Here is a 27,456-nt window from a genome sequence, read left to right as displayed (position 1 = left end):
TTGGAGGGAAAAAATTAACATAACTGTTTTATAAAAAAGAATCTCTTTAAAAGGGAATAATTCCACTAGTTTAGTTCCTTATTCAACAGCCTAAGATGTTATACAGAGTCTGAAAAGTAATTTGATTCTTTTAAATAATTACGCAATGTTGTATTAACTTTTATTAATTTGTTGAAAAACCTGTAAGAATTTTATGAGACGTTCAATATTTTAAAATATTTGAGATGTTGAATTGCAAAATAATTTGAAATCTTAAAGGTTGGTCATAACCCTAACGTAAAAAACTATTTTATACGTGTAAAAAATGTAGTTTCTTACGGAATAAGTTATTTTATTTTATTAAAATTTCAAAAATATGTATAGTTCGGCTGTTTATCAAAAATATTGATATTTTAATACAAATTTTGTGAAAGTGAGTCAAATTATTACGCGCAAGAAACTATTTTTTACGTTAAAAAACTACTTTTTACGTGTAAAAAACTATTTTTGCGTGTAAAAAACTATTTGTTACGCGTAAAGATATATTTTTTAATTTAATAACTGTGTAAGAAATCAAAATTACATCTAAAAATAAGTTTATTTCAAGTATAAAAATATAAAGTATTATTATAAAATCACATTTATTGTATTATCATTAGAACTTAAAATAAACCCCTTATTTTTGACATTCTAAAAACATAGTAAAACATTTTTTCTTTGTCCATAGCAGGGATATCTAAAACAGAAAACAATTTACACTGTAGCTTATTTATATTAAAGTGATAATTATTAAAGTAAAAAAATTGGACAGCAAATACCATACACACCATCATCGTATATACAGGGTGGAAATATTGGAAAATCTGCCAAGACGTAGGAAGTAGTTAGTGTCATATCATTATATTTGGAATTCACTTGCATTGACCAGTTTGTGGGCATTATGCTGCAAATATAAAAAAGTCAGTGTGTTATAGCAATATCTAAAATTCTGTAATTATAATGTTTTTAATTGTAAATAGGTTTCATTTAATAATTAATGTCAATTTATTATTATTATTATACAGTAGGGTGGGTAAAAAAAATCAACTATTTGGAATCTCAATAATTCTGAATGAATCGCAATAATTTTAACAGTTTTTGATAAATAATTCGAACAATTCCAATCCAATTATATCTCAGTTAATAATCAAATTAAAGATAAAACTGATAAAAAATTTATATTTTTTTTCTTCTAGATCAGTAGTTTTATATTAAATTTGTCACAAAAATGTTATTTACTACTAATGTTTAGAAAAAATGCAATAATTTTTTGTTTCAATAATGCTTAGAAGTAGGACTAAAAAAACTAGAAAAAGACTTTAAAACATTTCTTTGTTCATAATAGAAACTCAAATTTGAACAAATTTTTCCGAATATCATAAAATAAATTGCACTTATAGAACATAAAAAACGCGTATAGCATAAGTACCCGAATACAATTCGCGCCACCCTGTATAACAAAAATAAATAAAGAAACAAAAAAATAAAGCAAAAAAAAAAAAAAAAAAAAAAAAAAAAAAAAAATGCATATGTTATAAAATAATAATAGAAATAAATATAAAGTTTTTATACCCTCCAATAACAGTCAAATTTTTCGAATCCAAAGAAAACGACAATTCACACAAAGGAGTCTGGTAGATTTCCAAAAAATCTATAAACTTTGAGGAATTAATGATGTACTCTTTCTCGATATTGTCGCACAAAGAATAAAATGTATCTTCGTTAAGAGGTACCTAAAAAGTTAGAAAAAAATAAAAAGAAAAAAATAAAAAGTAAAAAATAAAAAGTAAAAAAAAAGAAAAAAAAAGAAAGAAAAAAAAAAGAAAATTTTTACCTGATCTCTTATTAAGCAAATAAACTCAGCACCCACATACAACTGACCTAAGTATGCGAGCTGCTTAATTTTAATATCTAGCTGTGAGTGCTGTAAACTCTGAGTGACTCGAGTGGCCCGAGTATTGCTCGACTCGACTGTTGGTTTTTGGACAAATCCTCTAAAACATAAATAAAAAAAAATTGTATATTATTAGTTTTAAATTTATTTTGTTGGCTACCCATAGATATAGAGGTATATAGAGGTAGGGATTAAACTGTGGCCCTAACCCCCTCATAAGAAATACACAACTTACTTCCATACAGTATCTATGACGTTCGTTCTGATATTCGAAGAGGACAGTTTGAAAATGGCTTGAAAGTCGTTCTTTAATTTATACGCGCCCAACTCGAAAAGCAGTTCGACGGCTTGCTTCAGCGTGATGGCGGACAAAATAAGTTTTCCGTTTAGGATACCGTCAATTAGCTGCGCTATATACGACGTCAAGTCTTTAATCTAAATGGTTTATTAATAATAATACAAAAAAAATCCAGCACAAAAATCGATAATTACCATCACACTTCTGTTATTGGTCTCAATAATTTCTTCAAACAGGAAATGAAAGCTATCTCTCAAAACCGTAATATTCTCGCAATCTAAAAAAAAAAACATGAATGTATGAAAACTGCAAAAAAATCAATTTTATGTATGTTGATGACCCAGTCGTCTTTGACGCCGTTTTTTTTTCGATCGCATGGTACAGTACATAAAAATAAAACAACGTACATTTTAGAATGTTCCATAATTCATCTAGAAAATCGCCATTCCTAATGTTTTTAGGATCAACACTTTCGACTGATGGGTTTCTTAAGAATCGCGTTGCGACCAGTTTCTCAATTTTTCTCAATATCTCATCGGTTTCTAAAGGATCATTACACAAAATTGTTTCTCCATTTATTGTTGTGACACTAGCAAAATATGTATTAAAAGATGTTAAAAAAAGAAACAAAAAAATCAAAAGAAATATTAGAAGAAACAAAAAAATAATGGATATAATTAGGAAAATAACTGCTAAAGATTAGAAAAAACAAAAAAAAAATAAAGGAAAAACATAATTTACAAAAATAAATATATATTAAAAACTCTAGAATAAACAAAAAAAAAAAAGAAAAATTAGTATGCATTAGTATAAAAAGTGTATATTAAAGTTTTTTAGAAAAAGAATCAAACAAAAAATAAAAAAAGGAAACTATGAGGAAAATAAATATTAAAATATTGTTAAAAAAGTAATAAGGAAAAACAAAAAAAATAAAAACACTAAAAATAAAAAAGTAATAAAACTTACGAAAGGAGTATATCCAAATAATTTTGCAACACACATACCTCCTCAAATAAATAATTCAAGGTCAGTAACCTATGACCAGCTATCATTTCTAAATTCTAAAAAAAAATATTTTTTTTATAAAACTGTAGATTATTTTTTAAATACTTTATTTTATTACCATTGTTATATTGATATTCTTGCCCTCATTGGCGCACGAAATGCACTCATTACAAGATACATCAACGTTGACGTTTGCATGGTAGTCAAAATTTCTCATAGAGGCACTTTGACAAGATAGATTTTTAAAAGTTTGGTTGCCGTATATATTATATTTCATGTTTGTTACGTATGAGGTCTAAAATATAAATTTCAGTCAGCCAATAAAAAAAAACAGAATATATAATTCCAAAAAATTACCTTTGCTAAGTCAACATTATACTTTTTCAAATGATACTCGATCATCTTATTTAGCTCAACAGAAAGATCATTCTTTTGTATTATATCCAAGACTTCTATTATACAACCTGCATGATTTTTTCTATCACCTCCAATTACAATAGTGGGATTTGATGCATTATCAGAACAAACTACGTATGTTGGGAAAACATTCTCAGATTCACACGAACCTGAATTCTTCAATACCTTATTAAGCTGGTTTCTAAAAAGTTGTTATTATATTTTAAAAATTACATCATTAGTTAATCATTACTTAGCATCTTTGATTAGCAATGGAAAATGTTTGGACTCGTCCTTTGTCCAGCTGTGAAGTACTTCGTCAATTTTAATCATTTGAATGGAGTCATCATTGCCTAGATCTACTTTTAATGGGTCCCCAGTCAGATCACTTTCTTGCAATGAATTTTCAAGAGTACTATTCTCCAGAACAGGAGATGACGAATCATCATTTTGAGATGAAATACTCGGTTTCTAGATAAATACTAAGTTTATAAAACTTGTAATAATAGAACCGTTTAAAATACGAACCTTGGAATAAATAATGTTGACTCTGTCATAGTCACTTTCAAAGTGTTTCAAATAAGAAGGAAGTGAAACGTTTGTTTTTACAATTGCGAAGGTGCTGGACATATTACCTGGTAAGGTTTGTATTTGTATGAGTATTTATTATAATTTAACACTATTAAAAAGTTAAAAATAAATCATTTGCTTAACCGTAATTTTTTAAATAAATGTCAAATTTAAAATTTTAACATAACCTTGTTTTATTTCGAGCTGTGGTTTCAGGGTTGTATCAAAATGGAGATGTAATAAAAATAATATATGAGATATCTATTTAAAAACGTCTTTATTGGCGCTTTGATAATGGTATAATAATTTTTCCAGCATATAAAATTGGAATTTGCAAATTAAATTATATAATTTTGAATAAAATAGACATAGTAATTTGTTATCCTTGTTTAGTGTGGGAATAGCGAGACGGCAATACTTCCGGTGGCGCATGATTAATACCGCGATTTGATTCGCCGAAATGATCGACCTTGATCAGCGCCGATCAAGATTCGACGGCCGGCCGCCGCACTACTTCGACTTGCCAATTTTATAAAGTTTACACCCCAAGTTCGAAGTACGTGCATTTCTAACTTTAAAAACTCAAATAACTTGCATATTTCCCGTAACTCGATACCTGAAAACCTCAACACAAGGCCCTGAGTTCCGTTGATTTCCCATCAATCTGTAAAAAAGGTAAGGCGATTTTCCGATGCGAGATTTTTTGACATGTCGTGATTTTCTTCGTCGAGCCGGTTAGCGAACCGATGGCATCGAGTAGCGTGGAAAATGGAAAAGCCCAGCTGAAAATTAACCCCCGTACGTGATTTTCAGCTGGGCATGGTATTTTTCGTGCCCCACGTTGCTTCCGGGGGGCTGGATCGGTTGCTGAAACATTGTTTATTTCTGTTTTTGTCTGTGAACATACACGTGCGATTCATCAACGGAATCCCCTTTGTTTGTATTTTGTTGCAAAGCTAAGGAGCAAGAACCTTATCTTAACGAGTTACCGTAAATTATTTGTAATTATATTTGCGTATTGTTAGAGATAAAGTGCAATACTTATCTGATGAGACCCAGTGGTAAATTTATTTGCATTTCTCCCAAGTTGCATTTTTTTGGTGAAGGTCTCATTAATTTCGATATTTTGTAATAATAGGTTAGTAAAATTAGTTCTCTCTTTATAACTATCTGTTCATATATTACACTCGCAATACTGTGTAAATATTACATGCATTTTGATCACTATATTGTCAAGTACAGTAGTTTAAATAGCTAATAATATTTTGTTTACATAGTTTAATTTTACTCTTTTATAACAGTGAGTGGAAATTTATTCAAGGTATCTCTTGAATGGAATCATATTAAATATATTTATTTGGTTGGTTGTATTAGAGATATTTGTTACATGTTATTTCTTTGCAGATACAGAGTACCGTAAGCTGACCGTTTTAATTTACACCAATAAATCTATAGGAATGGTAATGGAGGCTCCGCCATCACCACAAAGCGTTGGACGTGAATTCGTCAGACAATATTACACCTTGCTAAACAAGGCACCTACCCATCTCCATAGGTATGAATTTTCTTTTACTAAGCTACACTAAATGCCATTATACAGTTTTCCTGATCAAGCAGGCTTTGACATTGACTGTTAAACAAGTTCTGATGTCCATAAAAATTGTTTCACAATCTGTCATACAAAGCATACTTGATCATAAATTTGATTTTTCTGAAATAAGCAATAAATCTGTTGAAAATCTTTATAATTATTCATATATTTAATAGATTATATGTAATTATATATTTTATAATTAATAAAATATATAATTATTATTAAAAAAATATATTAATAATAATAAATTCTAGTTTCTATCAGTTTGAAATTAAAAGACCTCTAATACTTGAAGGTTAGATGCATTTTTTAAAGTATGGAATTTTATCAAGGGATTTTGATCAATATACATGTAAATATAATTATGATGCAATGTGTCTATTTATTTTTATCTTTCTATTAATGGTTTTGATAAGCTGATATTGAAATTTATCTTGTGTGTGATTCACAGAGTTCTCAGAAATATATGTATAGTGTACTTCTGCTTACTTTTGAGAAGACTTCTAGGTATTCAAAGATGTAGTATGTGTGCAGTGTAATAAAAAAAAATTGGATGATAATACTAATTAATAGAGGCTGAAACATGACAAAACCAAAATGTACTGAATAAATACCAATACCAAGATCAAAAAAAATTGGTGAAATGTTGATTATTGAATAAAAGAAGTAAAAAAATATACATATTATATTTGTGTCTTGGTATAGCTTACTACTCTGCTATACAGGGTATTCCGGAATCTTTGGCAGCATATTCTGTAGATGAAAATAAGTAAAAAAGTCTGTATAAATGTATGTTCTAAAATACTTCGATTCAGAGATACAGGGTGTAGAAGTTTCATTTTTATTTGATTTTTTCCAAATAATTTCTGAAGTAACGTTAATATTTGGATGAAAATTGGTGTCTGGGAGTTTTTTGACATGAGAAATTTGATTTTAACGTTACTAAAGAAATTATTTGGAAAAAAATCGAAATAAATATGAAACTTCTACACCCTGTATCTCCGAAACTAAGCATTTTAGGACATACATTTACAAGAACTTTTTTACTTATTTATATCTGCAGAATATGCTGCCGAAATTTCCGGAATACAGTTCGGACCACCCTGTATATGGGAATAGCAAAATGTATTTTTAATTTAAAATCTAACTTTGTCATTATTCTTTTTTATAACCTCAGACCAATGAGGTTATCAATGAGTACAGGGAGACGCTATGAGCATTTAAAGTGCTTGCGAAAAATGGTAACACTAGGCGTGGCTTAAGCCAGTACCAATATGGCGGCATTAGCAGGGCCTGATTACAGAAACTTCTTTGAAAAATTTTATTTTACACAATATAACGACCTCAACTTTTTTAAATAAAAAATTAATTAATCAAAATAACTACAAAGCCTAAAATTTTTTCAAAAATATAAATTACAAGATTAATTTTAATGACTATATACTATGTATATTTAAGGAAGAAACACAAAAAAATAATACACATTAAATAAATTAAATTTTATTGCTCACTAAATAACACTGTTTTGTTGCTAGTATGTCTTAAACTAATTGCCTTGTTTTTATTGATGTATCTAACAATAATAACCTTAACAAGCGGAAAATAATTAAAAAAAAAGCGGAAAATAATTAAACAATATTACTGATTTACCATAATTAACATTTTGATAATCATTAAAATTTAGAAATCTTAGGAAATGATTATTTATTTGAGATATTTTATTGAGATGTTCTGTCAAAACAGCTATCAGAAAAATGTTTCGAGCATAGAACACTACCTGATGTAGCTTGCCAGTTTCTCCTGTTCACAAACTTCACCCAAGTTTCTCGACGGATGGGATTTTTGAAACCTAAAAATCAGATTTAATATAATATTTATTTAATAAAAATTTTCTAAAGAGAGCAAAATTTATATACCACGTACTAAATTTAAAATGTTCTGATATAAAATTTTATTAAAATAATAAATGTTTATCAATAAATATAAGTCGTTAAGACTTTATCTGCAAAATGTAAATTTACTTTGTTGATTTTATAATATTTATCTAAAAATTAAAGCTATACTATATAAAGTTTGTACATAGTATATGCTAGCAGATGCTAAAAAGGAATGTAAATAAATGTTTAAGTACAAAATCTTTGTGTAAAAATAGAAAAATAAACCGTAGTTAAAACAAAACTTTTAAATTTGGCCTAGCAAAATACTTTTTTCTGTCAAAAAAAGTATATGTAGTAAAAATAACAGATATTGTTAAGAATTTTTTTTACAAGAATAGAAGTCGAGGCATGTTTTAATTACTCAATTGCCTCTAACAAAGTATTAAATAACTAAACACTTTGTCAATATAGAAACACTTAATATTTAATTAATAAACGCATAACTAGTTGAATGGAAAATACGAAAATAATTTAATCAGGTCCTGTATTATGTTTACACTTACCTGTGAAATGCAATTTCAGTGGATTTCTTCCTCTCTACACGTTGTCGACTGCAACAACTACTTACAGTACACGAAGACATGTTCGGAAAGTCCAAATATTCAAATAAAAACACAAAAATAGTCTTGGAAAATTAAAAAAACACTCGCAGCAACGCACTTAACCTCAAAAACTGAACTGTCAGAATTGCCAGTACCAATATGGCGTAACTGGGTACATTTCTCGATAGCTTATGTCGCCTCCCTCCCCTTACAACCTCATTGCCTCAGACACTTATATACAATATTGATGTTTGGTTAAAAATGGTTATTGGGATATATAAGTTTTATGGCTTTATAAATATTTATTTTAATGGCGTCCCTTTGTTATCGAATTTTTAACGACTTGCACTTTTGTTGAATTTGATTTAGCTTATTCATAAGTATATCTTAAATATTTTACACAAAATTATAAAAAAAATCTGTGGAAATACATACATCATTTTGTTTTTCCGACTTTTTAGAATAACTGAAATCAGTTACATGAAAACATGTTTCTGCTTTACATTCTCGACACTTTTCTAAACATAAGCACACAAAAAACTTCTTGCCGAAGTTTTTTTCATCTTGAAATAAAAAAAAAGTGTTAACTTTCGAAGGCCTGAAATCAGTCACATAAATACATGTTTCTGTTTTACATTCTAAACATAAACATTCGGGTGAGCCAAAAAACTAACCTATGGAATTTATGGGCTAAAATGAACCTAATAACCGAGAAAAAAATATCTCCGGAAGGCAGGATTTTTAGCTCAATTTTAAAAGGTGTCGGTGAACATTCAAAGTGTTCCATTTAAATAACACGTAAAAAAATCTTTTTCTATTAAAAGTACCATTCTTGTAGAGCATAAAATTTCCTAAAACAAATCTATCTGAGAGTAATTTTTTTCAATTCAATAATTTGTATATTTGAAAGCTTTGAAAAGTGAAAAAAAATTAAAATGATGCAGTTTTAGTGTTTATTGATTAAAAATTTTTATATTTGGAAAAAAAACTAGATTATCCTCAGATAATTACTCATGGTATGAACTTAACTTGGTAGATAAAGCCAGATGCCAGCCGTGTATAAAATGCAGCATACTGTAATTTAAACATAAAATACTGTACCGAAAAAAAAAATGAAACCAAAGCAATCAAAACACGCTTCATTCTGTCACTTAGGTTCTACAACAATCAATCCTCCTTCATCCATGGAGGTTTGGATGCGCCGAACCGCGAGACCAGCCCAGTGATTGGCCAGAGGCAGATCCATAACAAGATCCAGCAGCTGAACTTCCGCGACTGTCACGCTAAGATCACTCAGGTTGGTATTTGTCAAGAATTTTACTCATTTCACTCTTGTGACGCGATTTTGGCGATTTTTTTGTTTCCTCCCATAAAAAAGGAGTTTTCAAAGAAGAGAATTTGTTTTTTCCAGGTGGACTCCCAAGCGACTTTGGACAGCGGGGTAGTTGTCCAGGTAACTGGAGAACTATCCAACGCTGGACAGCCGATGCGTCGGTTTACCCAAACTTTCGTCCTGGCATCGCAAAGTCCCAAGAAGTACTATGTACACAATGACATCTTCCGCTATCAGGTAAATAGAATGAACTGTGTAGTATAATAAGGGCTGGGAAATGTTAGTATTGGGTGGAGATTTCCGTATGGAAGAAGAGTACAATGTGTTTATAATGTACTGAACAAAGAGAGAACAGTAAAAACGTTGCCAAACGTATCAAATAAACCGAGAATTTATGCACATTGCTAAGAGACGTGGAAGGGGATACAGCAGATTTGTCGCAGTCGACTGGTCGACCCAATCGGTACCTCTGTCAGTACTTAAAGTTCTAGGGAAAGAGGTACATCATGCGTTCAGCTTTACAATTTAATTACGTCTCGTGATACTTTATTTGTTTATTTATTAACGAATTCTTGTAATTTTCCTTATAGCTTGTAATTTTTTAACTTTTTAACTTTTAATTAACTTTTGGTAAAAATAAGTGGAATTGAATTTGTGTTCGACAGTGGTCGCGCTATTAGAACTCTGAATTCAAAAATCGATATCTCGAAATTCATTAGCAATAATTGATTGTATTTTTTTTTCACAGACTTTTTTAATATATTTCTGCTATACTTTCTTTACAGACATTATGTGAAGATCTTTACAAATAAAAAAGTTTCACGATTGCTCAAAATTGCTATGCACTAAAAGTAAATGGACGGGTTTTTTAAAATTTTTGAATGAAAAAAACAACCCTATCGAATTTTTCTCATTTAAACATCTTGTAAAAGAACTGAACTCCAAAATAAAAAAAAGTTTCAATAGTTTCTTGTTCTTCTTCAGTTTTTAAATTACTGTGATTACTGACGTTTTCTCGTTATAAAAAAATGGACACCCTAACGATATCCATATTATTCCATTTCAGATGCTCAGAAACGTATCTAATGATTTAATCTATCTCTAAAAATAAGCGGTTTGCGATCGCGATTTTACCTTACTTGATAGGGAAAGACGTACCGGAGAAATGTGGCAACGCCGCAACAGCACACCGTCGCATTTTTCTCACTCCGACTTAATAAGATCCCTATGCGATTTACTTCCACACATGTAAATACCGGCCTAAAAGTAAGAGTTGCCAGCACGGTATAATATTGTTTAGATATTTATAGGAACATCAAAGTTGGCGTGCAATGTTGCCACGGTTACTTTTTTTTACTTTGACTTTTGACAAGTGCCTAATATCTACATAACTTATTATTTAACTTATTTATTCTACTTAATATCTATTAAAATGTTAGACCGATTTATGAAGTAATTTCGCGTGAATCCATTAGACTTCTAAACGGCAGAGATTTATTTTGAAATCGTGAAGCGACAAATCCGATTTAAATAAAAAAATTAAAATAAAAAAAAATGATTTTTTTTGTACCCTGCGGACAATACATAATATTATCTTCTAAAAACCCTTAAAGGACGAAATCATTTCCGACGAGGAATGCAACGGCGACGTGCGCTCCGAGCCCGAGGAGGAGACCCTAGAGCGGCCGCCCTTGGGCGACCCTCAGCCGCCCTTAGGTCAGGGCGTGGTACCCGCCCCCGGCTTGCCTCCCTTCTACGGAGGAGCTGTACCACCGACCGGAGCTCCCGTACCTCCGCTGGCAGCTCAACCAGCCGCTGCCGCTCCTCATCAGGCCGCGGTGCCGCCCCAAGCGCACGTGCTGCCCCCGCAGCAACCGCAACTGGTGCAGTCTCCGCAGCCGGCTACCTTGAACGGACATCCTGAGGATTTGGGGGGCTTACCAGGTATGAGAATACTGATTGTTTGATGTTAAAATTGTCAGTTTCTATTGTCTTTCTAATTGTCAGTCAGACTAAACATTGACCAATATTACATTATTATATTGTCAAGGAATATTATACTGCCATACTGCCCATTATTTTTATCTGCAGTATATGCTGCTGAAGTTTCCGGAATACTGTTCGGACCACCCTGTATATTGGACGTTTAATTTTTTTAGGCCAACCTTTAAGTGGACAAATCCCACAGACAGTTCAAGCACCTTTAGGGACTGCTTTGCCCATTCAACAACAAGGTACGTACTGAAGGGATTTTATTTTATTTATACACAGTCTTTCAAAACTTATATTTTATTTATACTAAGCAGAAGGTCAATATCTAAAAGTTATATTTTCGTGTTTGCTATATATACAGGGTTGTTCACCACATACGACACGGAGTATTGTAGCTAAACGATGAGATTTTTACAAATTGTAAGTTTTGGGTTCGATGAAGGACTATTAGAGGTACAATTTAAAAATAATTTTACAAGATACAGAGTGTCCCAAATAAGTAAAAAATATCAAAGTTGTATTTTTTTAAATGGAACACCCTGTATATTATTACATTTTTAGTTTCTACGATTAAAATAAAGGTAAATTTGATTAAGGTTTATTATACTTAAACCTTACCGTTTTTGAAATATTTTCAATTTTGGGAAATTGCAGTAAAAATTTTAAGGCTTCATTTCTCCAAGGGTATCAAAGTTTTTAATACTAAATATTTACTGAAGTTTATTTATTGATCAGTTATTTTGTTGCAGTATTAAAAATAATACTACCTTATACAGAGTGCCTAAAAATTTATTTTAAATAATTATTAGCTTCAAACGGCAATAACTTGTTTAATTTAAACGGAACACCTTGTATATTTTACGAGAATCAGATATCAAATTATATTATACCATTTTTTACCTATCTCTTTAAGTTTCCGTAAAAATGCATTTTCTTGTAATTTAGAACTTATTTATCAATATACCCATGGAATATTGACATTTTAGATTATTTTTAAAGATGTACCAAATTTTTAAAGAGTACAGATACTAATATTGTCGATATAATTTGTTTATTTTATTAAAAATTAAAAAAACTGTTTAAATATTTGTTAAAGGGGACCAATTAATATGATTCCAGTATTCAAACTACATTAACTGACTGTTTGCGTTGATTAATAATAATTGCTCCAAATACTAAAAAACTGAATTTTGTATGGGTATTAGACAGTGTGATAAAAAAAGTAACACCTTAAAAATAATATTTCATTTTTTAATAAATACTTATTTATAACAACAGAGACTTTAATTTTGATAACTTATTATTATATTGATTTCTGACTCAAATCCACATTTATTTAGAATAATTTATTAACGAACACAATTAAGTATGTAATTAATTAGTATATGGGCGGAAATAATGGTGTTATATTTAATTAATGGTATACTCTTTTATAAAGATTTAAATAGTTTTCTTTTTGCATACAAATGGGCTAGTAATATTATCGTTTTGCTAAAAACGATAATATTACTAGCCTGTACATTTTGTACATTTGTTGCTTTAAAAACAATCTAAAATGTCAATATTCCATGGGTATATTGATAAATAGGGTCTAAATTATAAGAAAATGGATTTTCTACGAAAACTTGAAGGGGATAGGTAAAAAATAGTATAATACAATTTGATAGACAATTAAATTGTGCATCTGATTCTCCTAAAATATACAGGGTGTTCCATTTAAATTAAAGACGTTATTGGCGTTTAAAGCTAGAAATTATTTAAAATAAATTTTTAGACACTCTGTATAAGGTAGTATTATTTTTATTATTGCAACACAATAACTGATCAATAAATAAACTTCAGTAAATATTTAATATTAAAAACTTTGATACCCTTGGAGAAATGAAGCCTTAAAATTTTTACTGCAATTTCCCAAAATTGAAAATATTTCAAAAACGGTAAGGTTTAAGTATAATAAACCTTAATCAAATTTACCTTTATTTTAATCGTAGAAACTAAAAATGTAATAATATACAGGGTGTTCCATTTAAAAAAATACAACTTTGATATTTTTTACTTATTTGGGACACTCTGTATCTTGTCAAATTATTTTTAAATTGTACCTCTAATAGTCCTTCATCGAACCCAAAATTTGAAATTTGTAAAAATGTAATCGTTTAGCTACAATACTCCGTGTCGTATGCGGTGAACAACCCTGTATATTTTATTTTTTTGCAACAATATTTTTTTAGGCTTGGGAAATCAGCCTCTTAATCCTCCAGTACCTGTCCCAATTGAAGAACCACCACAAGAAATCGAGGAACCATTTGAACCCGTTGAAACCATCGATAACAGTTACGTAGATGTCGCTGAAATTGAACCCGAACAAGACATACTACAGGAGCCAGGTTTGTGTTAGCTATACCACAGATTATTGTGACAAAAACTTTCCTTTTATTGAAAATTTAAGTCAAAATATTGCGAACGGCTACTCTTATGTCGGAGGCGGTGGGAACAAGCTTTTGCTTCTGCACTTGGCTAAAAAATGATACCCACCTATACCTTACACTGCATACCAAAGGGCGCCACTTATTTCAAAAAGATGCTGATACTTTACAAAGGATAGTACAAACTGAAATAAGAAAATTTGTACAAGTGTATTAATTGAATGGAAAATAAAATTAGTATGGCTATTAAATATTTTGAGAAACTGGATCAACCAATGAAACAATTCAAATACCCAAAAAAATAAGATTTATTACTTGTTAGAAATATTCGGTAGGTACCTAGTCGGCACAGCAGTTATGTACATTAATAGGCAAGAAATATGTTTAAGAAACTCTATCTTAAAACTTGTTTAAAATCAAATTATATCTTTTCAGATATTATTCAAACAATTATAATATAAAAAGAATACTATTAGAGACGGTCTTGGTTTTATTCGAATATTAAATATTTAAATTTCAATTGATTTTTTACGAAGATTTGTTTATATATAGTTAAGGGAAAAAGTTGAAAAGCTCTATCCAAGATTGCCCTTACAGGTCAAAGATCGTACTGTTATAAAAGGTTAACTTAAATAGATGTTATATCTGAATAATCAATCAATATAATATGATTATTTTAATAATCAAATACAAATAAAATTTAAGCAATGCTGAAGGCAAATACTTAAAAGTGTTACAAAAAAAATATAAAATATAACAGAACGTTAAATTTTATAAATTAAAGGTTAAAGTAATGCTGAAGGCAAGTACTTAACCAGTTAAATGTAAAATGTTGAGAACAGTTAATTTCTTAACACACTAATGATTATTTAAAATCAAATTAATAAAATTATAAAAAATATACTGGCCTTGTATACCAAATTATACTAAAAAAAGGATCTTTTTAATAATACAAAAACATCACAGCATCCACCAGTGGATGATATGTCAAGAACGTACAACTTTGACAAACATGTCAATGTAGTATTGAGCAATAAGAAGGATTGGAAGAGCGAAACGCTTGCCCAGCAGTTAAAAGACCATACCATAACTTGGTATACTGATGCTTCCAAAACCAATACGGGAACAGGGATTGGAGTGTTTGGGCCGAGAGCTAATTACTCCGAACCAATGGGCACTTACCCTAGTATCCTACAGGCAGAAATCTACGCTATCGAGAGATGCGTACAACTTATCTTAGATAGGAACTATCGGAAACAAGAAATAGCCATCTTGTCTGATAGTCAAGCAGCGTTAAAGGCGATCAACTCAGTATCAATCAATTCGAAAAAAAATTCGAAATTGGTCAAAGAATGCATAGAGAAGCTGGATAAATTAGGCAAAGAAAACAAAGTCCTCCTACACTGGGTGCCTGCTCACCAAGGGATAGAAGGCAATGTAAAAGCAAATAATCTAGCTAGGAAAGGAGCGAACACTCCACTAACTGGACCAGAACCGTTCTGCTTTCCAAGTGGTAACCAACTCAAGGCGGAACTCAAGAACTTGGAAGATTCCATTCGCAACCTGGAATGGAAATCTTGCAATGGTCTAAGACACTCGAAGAAGTTTCTGAGGGCTTATGATCAAGAAAAATCACAGATCTTCCTGGGTCTGAGTAAGAACAATCTTCGGATTGTCACGGGGTTTTTAACAGGACACTGTCTCCTCAATGAACACCTCAGTAGATTGAAACTAAGAAGAAACGGCGAATGCAGATTCTGTGGGGAAGATGGGGAAACACCAGTACACCTCATCACTGAGTGCGCCGAGACGACAACCATTCGTGCCATGAATTTTGGTACGACTGATATTGGAGATGGAGAACTACCCTCTATAAAACCGTCCCAGATACTGGCTTTTGTCAAAGCCCTGGGACTGTATGATGAGTTATGATTCAAGAAAGGGGGACACAATGGATCTGTAAGGTCGAAGTGATTAACGCCCCTCCCACTCATTCTAAATTCTAATCACAGCATCCAACTTCTTCTCAGAGGTGTGCACGGCTGAAATCTAACCGAACAGGCTGCTACTGATTAACTCGGCGATTGAAAAACTCGAAGAAAAACTTGTGGAAAAACTTGGCGAAAAACTTCTAGAAAAATATGCAGAACAACTTGCTGAAAAACGTCTAGAAAAATGTCTAGAAATACTTGAAGAAAAATACGTGGAAAAAGGCTGAGAAAAATACGTGCAAAAACCTAAAAAGAAATGCACGGTATTAGTTAACCTTACATTTTAAAAAACTCGAAAAATTTACGAAGGTATTAATTTACCTCATTGTGAAGGCACACAATCAATAATTATTTAACACTTCTTCTCAAATAATCTAAAAGAAAGGCATGTGAAGTTTTTTTCTACCGAATGGAATGTCAAAGAAAATCTTACCAAAACTATAGATCCATTAAAATCTCAACAATCAAAATCTATATGGGACCTTCAACCATTTATAGGATAACAAAGTCACAATATTTTTCCCATATTGTGAAAAATACCAGCCAAATAAATTTAATTCTCAAAATGGCACGGTGACCTCAGCAACGGCCAAATCCGAGGTGACGATTTTGACGTTTCCCGTCTTGTCGATACACCAGGGTACGATCCAATATTTTCGATAGAGAGCGTTCCGAAATTTATGTGTTGTAGAAATGTAAAAAGAATATTGACACAATAATAAAATACCGTCTATAATAAAACAAAGTAGCATTTGGAAAATGAAAATGCTACATTATACATATTATAAACTTATCGAAGAATGGAATTATAAACTTATTGAAGAATGGAAACAAAGTATAACAATACCCATTTTTAAAAAGGGAGATAAAGCAGACCCAGCAAACTATAGAGGAATAACATTACTGAGCACCTCGCTAAAACTTCTGACTAAGATCATTGCGGACAAAATCTCCTCAATAGTGCCAATAAGCGAGGAACAACAAGGATTCCGAAGAAACCGATTAACTACCGATGCACTATTCATACTCAGGCAACTAGTTGAAAAATCCTTAGAATATAACTCTCCAGCCTATCTATGTTTTATAGATTTAACAAAGGCCTTTGATAGAGTCCAACTAAAAGACATCATCACCATCTTGGAAAGCAGTAATGTCTCGAAAGAACTCACAGAACTTATCAAGGACTTAAACACAAACACAACAACCCAAATAAGAACAAACTTTACCTTAACGCAGCATCTTCGAAATACAACTGGTATTCGCCAAGGCGACAGCCTCAGCCCTCTGTTATTCAACACAATCATGGATCAAGTAATAAAAACCGTCAAGAATACTGGATTAGGATATCGAATGGAAATGCATAAAGTAAACATATTATGCTATGCCGATGACGCAGTACTTATTGCAGAGTCAGAGGACGACCTCCAAAGAATGCTACAAGCTTTTAATAGACAGGCAGAAAAACTTAACATGCAAATTTCCACAAATAAGACCAAATGCATGACCATTACAAAGGAGCCTCTACGGTGCAAATTGGTAATAAAAAAAAAACTATTGATCAGATAATGTCATTCGAATACCTCGGATGCAAAATTACAAGCTCAGGATTCCTGGAAGAAGAAGTAAGGAAACAAGCCAATAAAGCTGCCGCAATATCAGGACATCTTAAATATCCCATATGGAAAAACAAACATTTGAGTACAGAATGTAAGTCAGGAATATACAAAACCTGCATACGACCAGTGATGACATATGGTGCGGAAACCAGAGCTGAAACATCAGTAACAAAGAGAATCCTACGAACTACTGAAACGAAGACCTTAAGAATGATAACTGGATACACATTGAGGGACAGACAGAGAAATCTAGACATAAGAGAAAAGTGCCAAACAAACGACGTTGTCAGATGGATAAGGCAGAGAAGAAGAGAATGGAACCAGCATGTCAATAGAATGGGGCCCGACAGAATGGCCATAATAATTCGCAACAACGTACCCCATGGCAGAAGACCTACTGGACGACCACCTAAACGTTGGCAAGACAGTTGGCAGTCAACCTCGCAAGAGTTGCTTAGACGAGGAGGAAACCGGAACTAAACAGGCGATACGCCTTCTAAAAGAAGAAGAAGAAGATAAACTTATCGTCAAAAGCATTGTTTTTCGTGGTTCCAATTTTCGGAGTCGCGCACTAGTTAGGTTACTAGTTTGCGCTCAAGCACGCCCACTTATGGCCTCTAAAATTGTGCACAGCGCCTGACCGACCTAGGTATTAAGGTGCGTATTCACTATCCGAACGAACGAACGAACATTCGTTGGTTCGTTCGGTAGTAATATGGACGGGACCGAATTTTAGAACCGAACGAACATCTACCCATTCGTTTTCGAACTCCTTTGATGTACCGACTCGAAACGGATGGTCGAGCAAACGAACGAACGAACGGCCGCATGTATTCGGTTCACCGTCCAAATATACCGAATTCCATTCGTCCGCTCGTTCGTTCGTTCGTTTGTTCGGATAGTGAATACGCACCTTTACGCTGTTTAAACGCGAGTTTATTTTTGCGCACAGGAAATTTTACTGGTTTGCTCATCCGTCATAAAAAACAATTTTCGTACCACGAATTAGGGACAAGATTTTTATCGGTATACATATAGTAGGTATACCTTCTTCTTCTCAGCCATTACTCATCCACTGCAGAATGTAGGCCTCTCAGTTTCTTCCACTCGTTTCGATTCTGTGCTCTCCTCATCCAGTTCTTACCGGCTACGGTTTGGATATAATCAGTCCATCTTTTAGGAGGTCGGCCGACTGGGCGTTTTGCTAGGCGTGGCCTCCAGCAAAGAAGTCTTTTTGCCCATCTTTCCTCGGACTGTCTGGCCAAGTGTCCTGCCTAAGACCATTTAGAGTTAGCTATCCTCTCTACGATGTCCGTTATCCTCGTCTGTCGCGAATGTCTTCATTTCGAATGTGGTCGCGAAGACTGATACCCATCATGGCTCTTTCCATAGCTCTTTGGCTCACTCGCAACCTGTTCACACTTCGTGCCGTCATCGTCATAGTCTCCAAACCATAGGTCATGACAGGCAAGACGCATTTATTGTAAACGTCTCTTTTTAGGCTATTTGTGATTTTGCTTTTGAATATAAAGTTAAGTTTACCAAAAGCTGCCCATCCTAGTTTGATCCTTCTAGAAATTTCGGTTGTTTGATTTTCCTTGCCGAGTTTTATGGCATGACCTAGATATATATACTCTTTAACGTTCTCAATCCTTTGTTCTGATCCATTGTAGCTGATTTGTAAATAGATGATATTATGCCCGAGTATTTGTAGTCTATTCTGGCATTTTGTAGGGCATCGAGGATGGCGTGTAAATCTATAGAGTCGAAAGCCTTCTCATAATCCACAAAGGCGACATATATAGGGAAGTTGTATTCGGTGCTTTTCTCTATGAGAGTGCGGACTGCCTGAAGGTGATCCACAGTACTATATCCACTTCTAAACCCTGCCTGTTCTGGGGGTTGATAGAAGTCGAATTTGTTTGATAGGCGATTTGTCAGCACCTTTGTGAATATTTTGTAGAAGTGCGAGAGCAGGCTGATGGGACGATAATTGTCGAGTCTGGTGTTATCACCCTTTTTGTGAATGAGAGTGATTGTTGAGTTTTGCCATAGCTCTGGTATTCTTTGTTCCATAATGCATCTATTAAAAATTTCCGTCATCTTCTGCAGTAGAAGTTGTCCACCAGATCTGAACATTTCGGTTGTTACTCTGCCTTCTCCCGGTGTTCTGTTATTTTTCATTTGGGACAGGGCTTACCTTAGTTCTTCTACGTCTATTTCAGGAATTTCCTCGGAGTTAACATTAATGACTGGGGGTCTAGTGGGTTCGCTGATCGTTGTTATTTGCTTGCTGTATAGTGTTGTATAGAACTTTTCAATCACCGTCAGCATTGAATCTGTGGTCGAGACTAGGTGGTGTATTGGCCTGTATAGCCACAGATTAGGTATACCTAATCTTTGGCTATACAGACCAATACAGGGTGGCGCACTTCATTCGCCTCGGTTGATTATACGAAAAAGGAAAGATGTAGAAACAAAATATTTTATGGGTATATGTGGGGAGGCAATGTTACAATTTAAAATTATTTAGTAATATACAGGGTGTTTCAGAACTAAGATCCGTACCAAAGTTAATTTTTTTTCTGATGGAACACCGGGTATTTTATTTAATTTTTGGATTCTAGTACCTAAAAAATGCATTAATTATAAGGGTTAAATATCTTTAAAATCTTTGGTTTTTGTGATATTTAAAGATATTCAAATATGCATGCTACAATAGAATAGATTATCAACACCCTGTACATTACTTTTCAGAATTAATTCTTGTGCTCAGTTTAAAGGTAGAGAAAAATAAACTTGCTAAAAATTTGATTGCTTCCTTAAATGTATACAGGGTTACCAAAAATTGCTGATCTGTTTTAAATATTTATTTTACATAAAAACTTTGTTATTTCAAATGCAACACCCTCTATTTTTTTTAAAGTAAATCGAAGCAGATTCAAATGCTCTTTCAAAGTATATTAGTATTTCTTATACCTATCTAGCTCAGATTTTGAAAAAAAAACCGATTTTTCAATAAAATGGGAATCAAGATGGCTGGTGTCGCCATGGCAATTTTCTAATGACAGTAACTATTTTGTTTTATGGACTTTATAATTTCGGTTTGTGTCAGTTTACTTAAATTTACTCACAATAGTTTAATAAGTAAGTATTCATTATTTTATCAAGAAAAATAAAGCAGTATCTGCTGGCGGAACGAATGGATATGTTACTAAGGATTTTATTTTGTGAGGAAAATTGTTTCTTGCTCTCAAAGGCTTATGCTCAAAGATATACAAGTAGAAATTTTCTTGATAAGCGTTTCTTTGAAAAATTACTTGTCCTATTTCGAGCTGGTAGTGTGGTTTATAAAAAACCATTAGGCAGAAATCTGGTTGGAAGTGAAGAAAATGAATTTGCCTTAATTGGCTCTTTTAAAGAAAATTCATATCTACAAGTCATCGTGAAATAAATAAAAAAATTACTTTGTTTTTCTTGATAAATTAATAAAAAACATATTTAATAGATATTATTAAACTGTTGTAGGTAAATTGAATAAAAGTAAACTGCTATAAATTTAAATAAAGTCCATAAACTAATTTTGATTTTGAGAAAATAGCTACTGTCACTAGAAACTTGCCCAGACGACGCCAGCCTCTTGGTTGTCGTTATATTATAAAATTGCTCTTTATTCAAAATCTGAGCTAAAATAAGCAACCCCAATATAGTTTGAAAGAGCATTTAAATCTGCTTCGACTTATTTAAAAAAATACAGTGTGTTGCATGTGAAATAGAAGTTTTTATGTAAAATAAATATTTAAAATAGAACAGCAATTTTTGATACCCCTGTATACATTAAATGAAGCAAACAAATTTTTCAGTAAAGTTTATTTCTCTGGCTTAAAAGTCAGCACAGGAATTAATTCTGAAAAGTAATGTTCAGAGTGTTGACAATCTTTTTTTATTATAGCATACATATTTAAATATCTTTAAAAAAGCGTGTTTTATTAAAATACTGTCATAATATTTTAGTTTTGTCTTTTTAGCATCCAATGAACCAAAAACTTACGCCAATCTACTGAAATCGACATCGTCAGGACCGGCCCAGTCATACCAACCTATAAACTCGTACAGACCACAGTCGCCACCCAACTTGGGAGGAAGGGGGCCTGCGCCCACCAATGGTAGACCTGATGGACCACGGCCAGGGGGTCCACCCAGAGGTGGTCCTATTCAAAACCGTGGACCTAGGATTAGTGAAGATAGCGGTAAGTGTTGTGATTGTTATTTTTTTCCCTGTATTTTTTGGAGTTTTTTTTATCTGTTTTTAGCGATTTTATGAATATTCTTATTCCTTTCCCAGACACATATCCAGTACACGTACATTACATATAATAATGCCTTTTCTAAAACTGCTCTTCTTTAACCAGGTTTCGGTACAGACGACAGACGTCGCTCTCAATCTTCGTCTTTTGGTCCGGCGTCCGACGCCAACCAGCTGTTTTTGGGCAATTTACCCCACGCGGCCACCGAAGAAGAGTTGCGAGACATCTTTGCCGAGTTTGGTTTGGTGGTGGACCTGAGGGTGCACAGCAAGCCATCGCCCTTGGGCTTCAAGCCGGGACAAGGTAGGGCACCGCCCAACTACGGCTTCATCACCTACGACAGTCAGCAGAGCGTCAGCAACTGTTTGGCAGCTAAAGTAAGTGTTATCTCTCCAAAAAAATCCTATATTCGCTACTGCAAGAAAATCTACAAAATGAAATAGTCATTTTTTGTAAGCACTGCTGCGTTAATCCAACGGAAACTACGTGTCAGCCATTATCATGATAATACTATAATTAACCTTGTAATTGATTACTTTATTTTACTTTAATTCATATTAATTTGTATTTATAAATACATCTTTAAGATTTCCGATGTAGGAATGAGTGTTAAATAATAATAAAGCTCTAAATTGATAAATTACTGAAATTACAACTTCATTTGACAGTTATCTTTTACCTTGACTGGTGCTCATAAGTAAATACAGGGCCATAATAAAAGAGAAATATTTAAAAAGAAATCGGCGATAACTCGTAAACGGGCTAATCAAAAATATCTAAAGTTATTCTTTTGAATGTGGGTTTTAGTGCTCTTCAATAAATCTAAATAGAATTATTCTCTAAAATAATTAGGGAAGCCAATAATTGACCCCATTAAAATTTACATGGGATTTCCTATGTCCCGCTCGACGATGCAACACCTGGTATATTGTTTCCCAATTTTACATTAGGATTTATCTCATAAATCCATCACAATCTGCCAACGCTGTCACCATCGCTTGTCGCTCAAAGTTGATCACGTGCATCGGAAATTGTTTGCGATTATTTTATTAAAACAGCATTATATGTTAATTTTTCAAACATATCCTTCAAATCCTTCAATTGAATAGCTGCTAGTAAGAAGTTTCACTTTTTTATAATTTTTTATAATTTTTTCTTCCTTTCCAGCCCATATACTACCCGAAGAACGACATCAACGGCACCATGCTGAACGTGGAGGAGAAGAAGAACAAGGAACGCGACGGGGGCCGGCCTTCGTACGGTAACAACAGTGGCGGCGGCGGTCGTTTGGGCCAGGATAACCGACCCAGCGGCGGCAGAGGGGACATGCAACGAAGAGGCATGGGTCCGGGAGGTCCCCGCGGCGGCCCCGGCGGTCCCCAGGGCGGCGGCAACCGGCCCCAAGGCGACCGGTACAGAGGCGGCGCTGGCGGCGGGCCCGTGAACCGCGGAGGACCCAACCCGGCTTACAATCGCCGCTAGGGGGCGCTCAGCGTTTTTTATTTCTACACACGCGTCGTATAATAGACACTCCGCTCGTGCGTTTTGGAGTTACTGTGCGTCGTCGTCCCGTACGGACGCGTACTACCGGACATCTACCTTTAGGAAGTTCAATTTTTCTACTTTAGGGGAATTTTCGGGTGCTTGGTTCTTGTATGTTCTTGTCTAAGATTTGAAGGGGTTTACGGTGGGGTATCGGGCAGTACTTCAAACTGTGGCGCATATTAAATAGAGGGTGTTTCAAGAAACTCATTCAATAAAGTTAGCAATCTGTTTATAATTCTTTTTTTTTCGGTAAAAAACGGCAAAAAAAATACAAGAAAAATTACGGAATGGATATGGAATGGAAACGGAAGGTATAGCGAGAATCAACCTTTAATAGTAACACACGCAGAAGACTTTAAGATATATATTTTGTTTTGAATAATTATCAACTGAAATTCTTCTCTTCACTTATTGATTATACTGAATTTTACAAGAAATTTATGAATTAAAACTGCCTAAATATTAAAAAATCATATAAATGTATTTATTTTTTTAAAATGCTGCAGTATTGAAAAGAAAAACTAATATAAAGTTTAAAAATTTCGAGCAAAAAGGTACTGTCTGGAACTACCCCGAAGGGACGCCACTGTCGATAACTTTTTTATAATTTATAGAAAAGAAAATAAATGTTTCGTTTATTTGATAAAACCAATTCTACCTCATGATGCTGCCCAAAAATTATTTATTTCTTTTGTCATGGATAACTGCATAAAGTACCGTATGAGGAAAAAAAAAACGGCGTCGTGTTACCTTGGAAATGACGGTCGATGTTTATTTTTGGGGTTACTTGACGCTGTTTTTTTTCCTAGATCATACGGTATTTTTTGTTTGCACATCTACAACGAACTAAGTTTTCGTGTTTTTATTTTCTATTAACGGCGAGAAGACAAACGGGAACTAAGCATTTCGAAGGTTTCAAACTTTTTAACGGAAATACGCAAGTTATCAATACAATATCCGGTTTCGTAGTTTTCCTATTTGCGAGAAAACCATTTCCTCTGCGTTTTCTCGAAAAGTACTTTAATACTAATAATTTTTCGTTTCGAAGCAATCCAGAACTACGATTTGATACCGTTTGTTTCGGATAGTACAATCGAACTACTTTACAGAAAACATCCTTTTTACGTTTTTAAACATAAAAAGTAATCTTATAAGGAATATATTAAGTTTTTATTTAATTTTCGATCGTGGTACAAATGAACTACTGTGAAAAAATTATATATATTCTGTGGTACATTATCTCTATCTGTCAAAATAATTATTTTTGTCTGAAATAGTTGTGTCAGTCATAGTAAGGAATTAAATCGTAGTTCGACTGCGAATTGATACTGTATTTGAGTATCACAGTAGTACAATTGAACTACTTCATATACATTTCTTTTCCGAGGTCTTTAAAATTATCAAGAATTTTACGAAATGACTACTTAGTTTATTTTGAGAACGGTAAAAATGACCTACAGTCATAATAAAAATTCTTACATTTCTGTTTAATTTGTTTTTATACAGGCCGGGTCAATTGAACTACTCAAGTTTTGAGGTTGGTACAAACGAACTACTGTATAGAAAATTTTGTTTTATTCTGAAATTTCAGGATTTCATTCTAAATTGTGAACTGTGAATAGACACTGTATTTAGACTAGGACAATTGAACTACTTTATATAGTGTTTTGTCAGGTTTTTAAATTAACTAAAACTTACAAGGCAGTTTTCTGTTTTTCTTTGACAGTGATACAAATGAACTATTGTAAAAATTAATATTGTTTGATCAAATATGTGTTTTACTTAGGTAAATTCAATTGAACTATTCGAGTTTTTATGGTGGTACAAACGAACTACTATACAGAAAATTTTGTTTTATTCTGAAATTTCAGTATTTCATTCTATGTTGTGGACTGTGAATAGACAATGTATTTAGACTAGGACAATTGAACTACTTTATATACTGTTTTTTCAGGTCCTTAAATTATTCAAAAACTTACGAGGCAGTTTTCTATTTTTCTTTGATAGTGATACAAATGAACTATTGTAAAAATTAACATTGATTAAAAATGTGTTTTATTTAGGTAAATTCGATTGAACTATTCGAGTTTTTTATGGTGGTTCAAACGAACTACTATATAAAAAATCTTAATTTTTCTATACAGAAATTTGATTGTATATTGTGAATTATAAATAAAAACTGTATTTAGGCTAGGACAATTGAACTACTTTATGTCTTAAGGCATTTTTTGTCAATTTTAATCTAACCAGGACGATTATACCTATATTTTATGCATGTATTATTCGTTTCACTGTCGGTACCAATGAACTACAAAATATACAGACACGTTTCGAATGGTATTAAATCGTAGTTTTAACAACAAAAAAATTGTTCTCTGTCATAATAACAAAACAGTTATTATAACCTTAGTTTTAATTTTTTAGTGATTTAAGTGAGTGCCAATAACGAGGTGGACTTAGGATTAAATTGAAGCCGTTTTTTTTTGTTTTTTTTTGTATCGTGTGATTGATGGGAGATCAATGGAAGTTAGTAAAGCACTTGTATGATTTAGTTTTCTTTTCGAGAGGTCTGGCAGCGTTGCAAAGATTAAATATAGAGGGCGGTTACAATTGGGAAGTTGCGACGTTGCTGACTAAACGAAGATTTGTTTTTTTTTGGTCTCAAATTATAGCGATAACCAGACTGGTATTCTTATACATTATAGCTTTGCAATAGTTCAAAATAAATCTTTATTTTACCAAATGAAGTGTTTTATTCCTTGCAAATATGAAAACTTGTGTAATTTGAGACCAATGTTTTTTTTTCTTCTGAAAGAATTAAGAAAAAAAAGAAACAAGTATATGACTGGATAACCTAGGCCTTTAGCAAACATTAGGATAAATAATAACAGTAATATTTTTTCATTAACTTGGTTATTTCGTATTTCTGAACTTTTTTTGAATACTCTGATTACTGGATTTTTTATTGCAAAATCAAGAAGTTTCTTAGTAAGTATTAACTTTGAATTAACTTGTGTTTAATGATATAAAATGCCATTGATTTTCGAAGTATTTGAAACATTTGTACAATTTTTTTAAAAAATCTCAATCACGAAAAATATCGTTTTCTTATGAATATTTCCTTCTTGATTGATTAGGTTTTCTTTTGTTTCTTGAAAATCATTTGTATTTTTTTACTTTTTAATCTGTGATTTTAATACAGTTGTTTGTGTTAGCTTGTACCCCTGTACTTAGCAGTTTATTCTAAATAAATTGAATAGTTTTTTTAGGAAGAAAGTGCGTTTTAATCTCCCCTTATTGATATTAGACAAAATTTTAAACTTACAAAGAAATTTACAAAAGAATTTTATACAGGGTGGCCCATCGAAAACATTCCGCAAGGCATAACGGCCAGGAAATCCAAAAACACGTCAATTTTGTTTGTGAGGGGGACAATTTTTGACCCAAACATGATTGCGAAATCTTCAACCCTCTGAGCGGGGGTGCCATCACCCAACTTTTTTCAAATGGGAAGGGGGTCAAGTGGCGCCGTAATGAAAAGAGCTTTCTATTCTCTATATTTCCCAGCCTCGTTTTTGAAAATCGGTCGAGTCATTGAGGAAATACGAAGGATTGAAATTTGAAAAATTTATTTAAACATTTATCAGAGTAAATGATAAGGATAAATTCCTTCGACCAATTTGAGGTTTTTTCTTATTATTTCTAGATGTTTACGCATTTTTTCACTTGCCACAAGGTTGAACGATCAGGTGCGGTAATTGCTAGATAGCTGTTCTGTGACTTGTGCGTTGAAGTTCTTCTCAATATCGTTAAACTGACCCACAATAGAATTTCCAAAAATACCAGCCCACACGTTCAATTTCTGAGGGTTTTGTGTGTGCACCTCGTGAAAAACTCTGTTGTTGTCTTCAGCCCAGTACCGACAGTTGTGCCGATTAACTACACTGTTCAAAAAGAAAGTACACTCATCCAAAAAACACACATTAAATAGG

General features: G+C 32.7%; 2 protein-coding genes across 3 annotated transcripts; one reads left to right on the top strand and one right to left on the bottom strand.

The window, feature by feature from the left end:
* Nucleotides 1–622: 622 nt before the first annotated feature.
* On the bottom strand, nucleotides 623–4,342 carry LOC115883946. The gene is made up of 12 exons (XM_030902372.1): nucleotides 4,140–4,342; nucleotides 3,865–4,082; nucleotides 3,573–3,813; nucleotides 3,334–3,510; nucleotides 3,177–3,271; nucleotides 2,618–2,799; nucleotides 2,405–2,487; nucleotides 2,148–2,347; nucleotides 1,853–2,012; nucleotides 1,591–1,751; nucleotides 807–922; nucleotides 623–715 (listed from the first exon to the last, which is right to left on the bottom strand). Exons 1-12 carry the CDS (start codon nucleotides 4,239–4,241, stop codon nucleotides 642–644), a joined length of 1,809 nt encoding a protein of 602 aa, XP_030758232.1. The 5' UTR covers nucleotides 4,242–4,342; the 3' UTR covers nucleotides 623–641.
* Nucleotides 4,343–4,665: 323 nt separating this feature from the next.
* LOC115883971 (ras GTPase-activating protein-binding protein 2) lies at nucleotides 4,666–26,015 on the top strand. 2 transcript variants are annotated; one of them, XM_030902394.1, is made up of 10 exons: nucleotides 4,666–4,856; nucleotides 5,586–5,736; nucleotides 9,410–9,551; nucleotides 9,666–9,824; nucleotides 11,201–11,531; nucleotides 11,747–11,821; nucleotides 13,811–13,966; nucleotides 21,641–21,862; nucleotides 22,025–22,296; nucleotides 23,087–26,015. In XM_030902394.1, exons 2-10 carry the CDS (start codon nucleotides 5,639–5,641, stop codon nucleotides 23,399–23,401), a joined length of 1,770 nt encoding a protein of 589 aa, XP_030758254.1. In that variant the 5' UTR covers nucleotides 4,666–4,856; nucleotides 5,586–5,638; the 3' UTR covers nucleotides 23,402–26,015. The 2 variants fall into 2 exon arrangements, with proteins under 2 accessions (XP_030758254.1, XP_030758255.1); XM_030902395.1 differs by lacking the exon at nucleotides 4,666–4,856 and adding an exon at nucleotides 5,119–5,319.
* Nucleotides 26,016–27,456: the final 1,441 nt, after the last annotated feature.

This window comes from Sitophilus oryzae, unplaced genomic scaffold (genome assembly GCF_002938485.1).
Source record: "Sitophilus oryzae breed Bouriz unplaced genomic scaffold, Soryzae_2.0 scaffold_2006_pilon_pilon, whole genome shotgun sequence".
In the NCBI taxonomy this organism is placed as follows: domain Eukaryota; kingdom Metazoa; phylum Arthropoda; class Insecta; order Coleoptera; family Curculionidae; genus Sitophilus; species Sitophilus oryzae.
Note: the sequence above shows the minus strand (reverse complement) of the source record. Positions and strands in the feature narration are given on the sequence as shown.

What these genes read in the sequence shown, in the direction of transcription:
- LOC115883946 (XM_030902372.1), bottom strand. Translation starts at nt 4,241, where the DNA reads ATGTCCAGCACCTTCGCAATTGTAAAAACAAACGTTTCACTTCCTTCT. An exon ending in TCAACATTATTTATTCCAAG is followed by an intron (nt 4,083 to 4,139) that starts GTTCGTATTTTA and finishes GTATTTATCTAG; the next exon opens with AAACCGAGTATTTCATCTCA. An exon ending in ATAATGTTGACTTAGCAAAG is followed by an intron (nt 3,511 to 3,572) that starts GTAATTTTTTGG and finishes TTTATATTTTAG; the next exon opens with ACCTCATACGTAACAAACAT.
- LOC115883971 (XM_030902394.1), top strand. Translation starts at nt 5,639, where the DNA reads ATGGTAATGGAGGCTCCGCCATCACCACAAAGCGTTGGACGTGAATTC. An exon ending in AGACATACTACAGGAGCCAG is followed by an intron (nt 13,967 to 21,640) that starts GTTTGTGTTAGC and finishes TTGTCTTTTTAG; the next exon opens with CATCCAATGAACCAAAAACT. An exon ending in TAGGATTAGTGAAGATAGCG is followed by an intron (nt 21,863 to 22,024) that starts GTAAGTGTTGTG and finishes TTCTTTAACCAG; the next exon opens with GTTTCGGTACAGACGACAGA.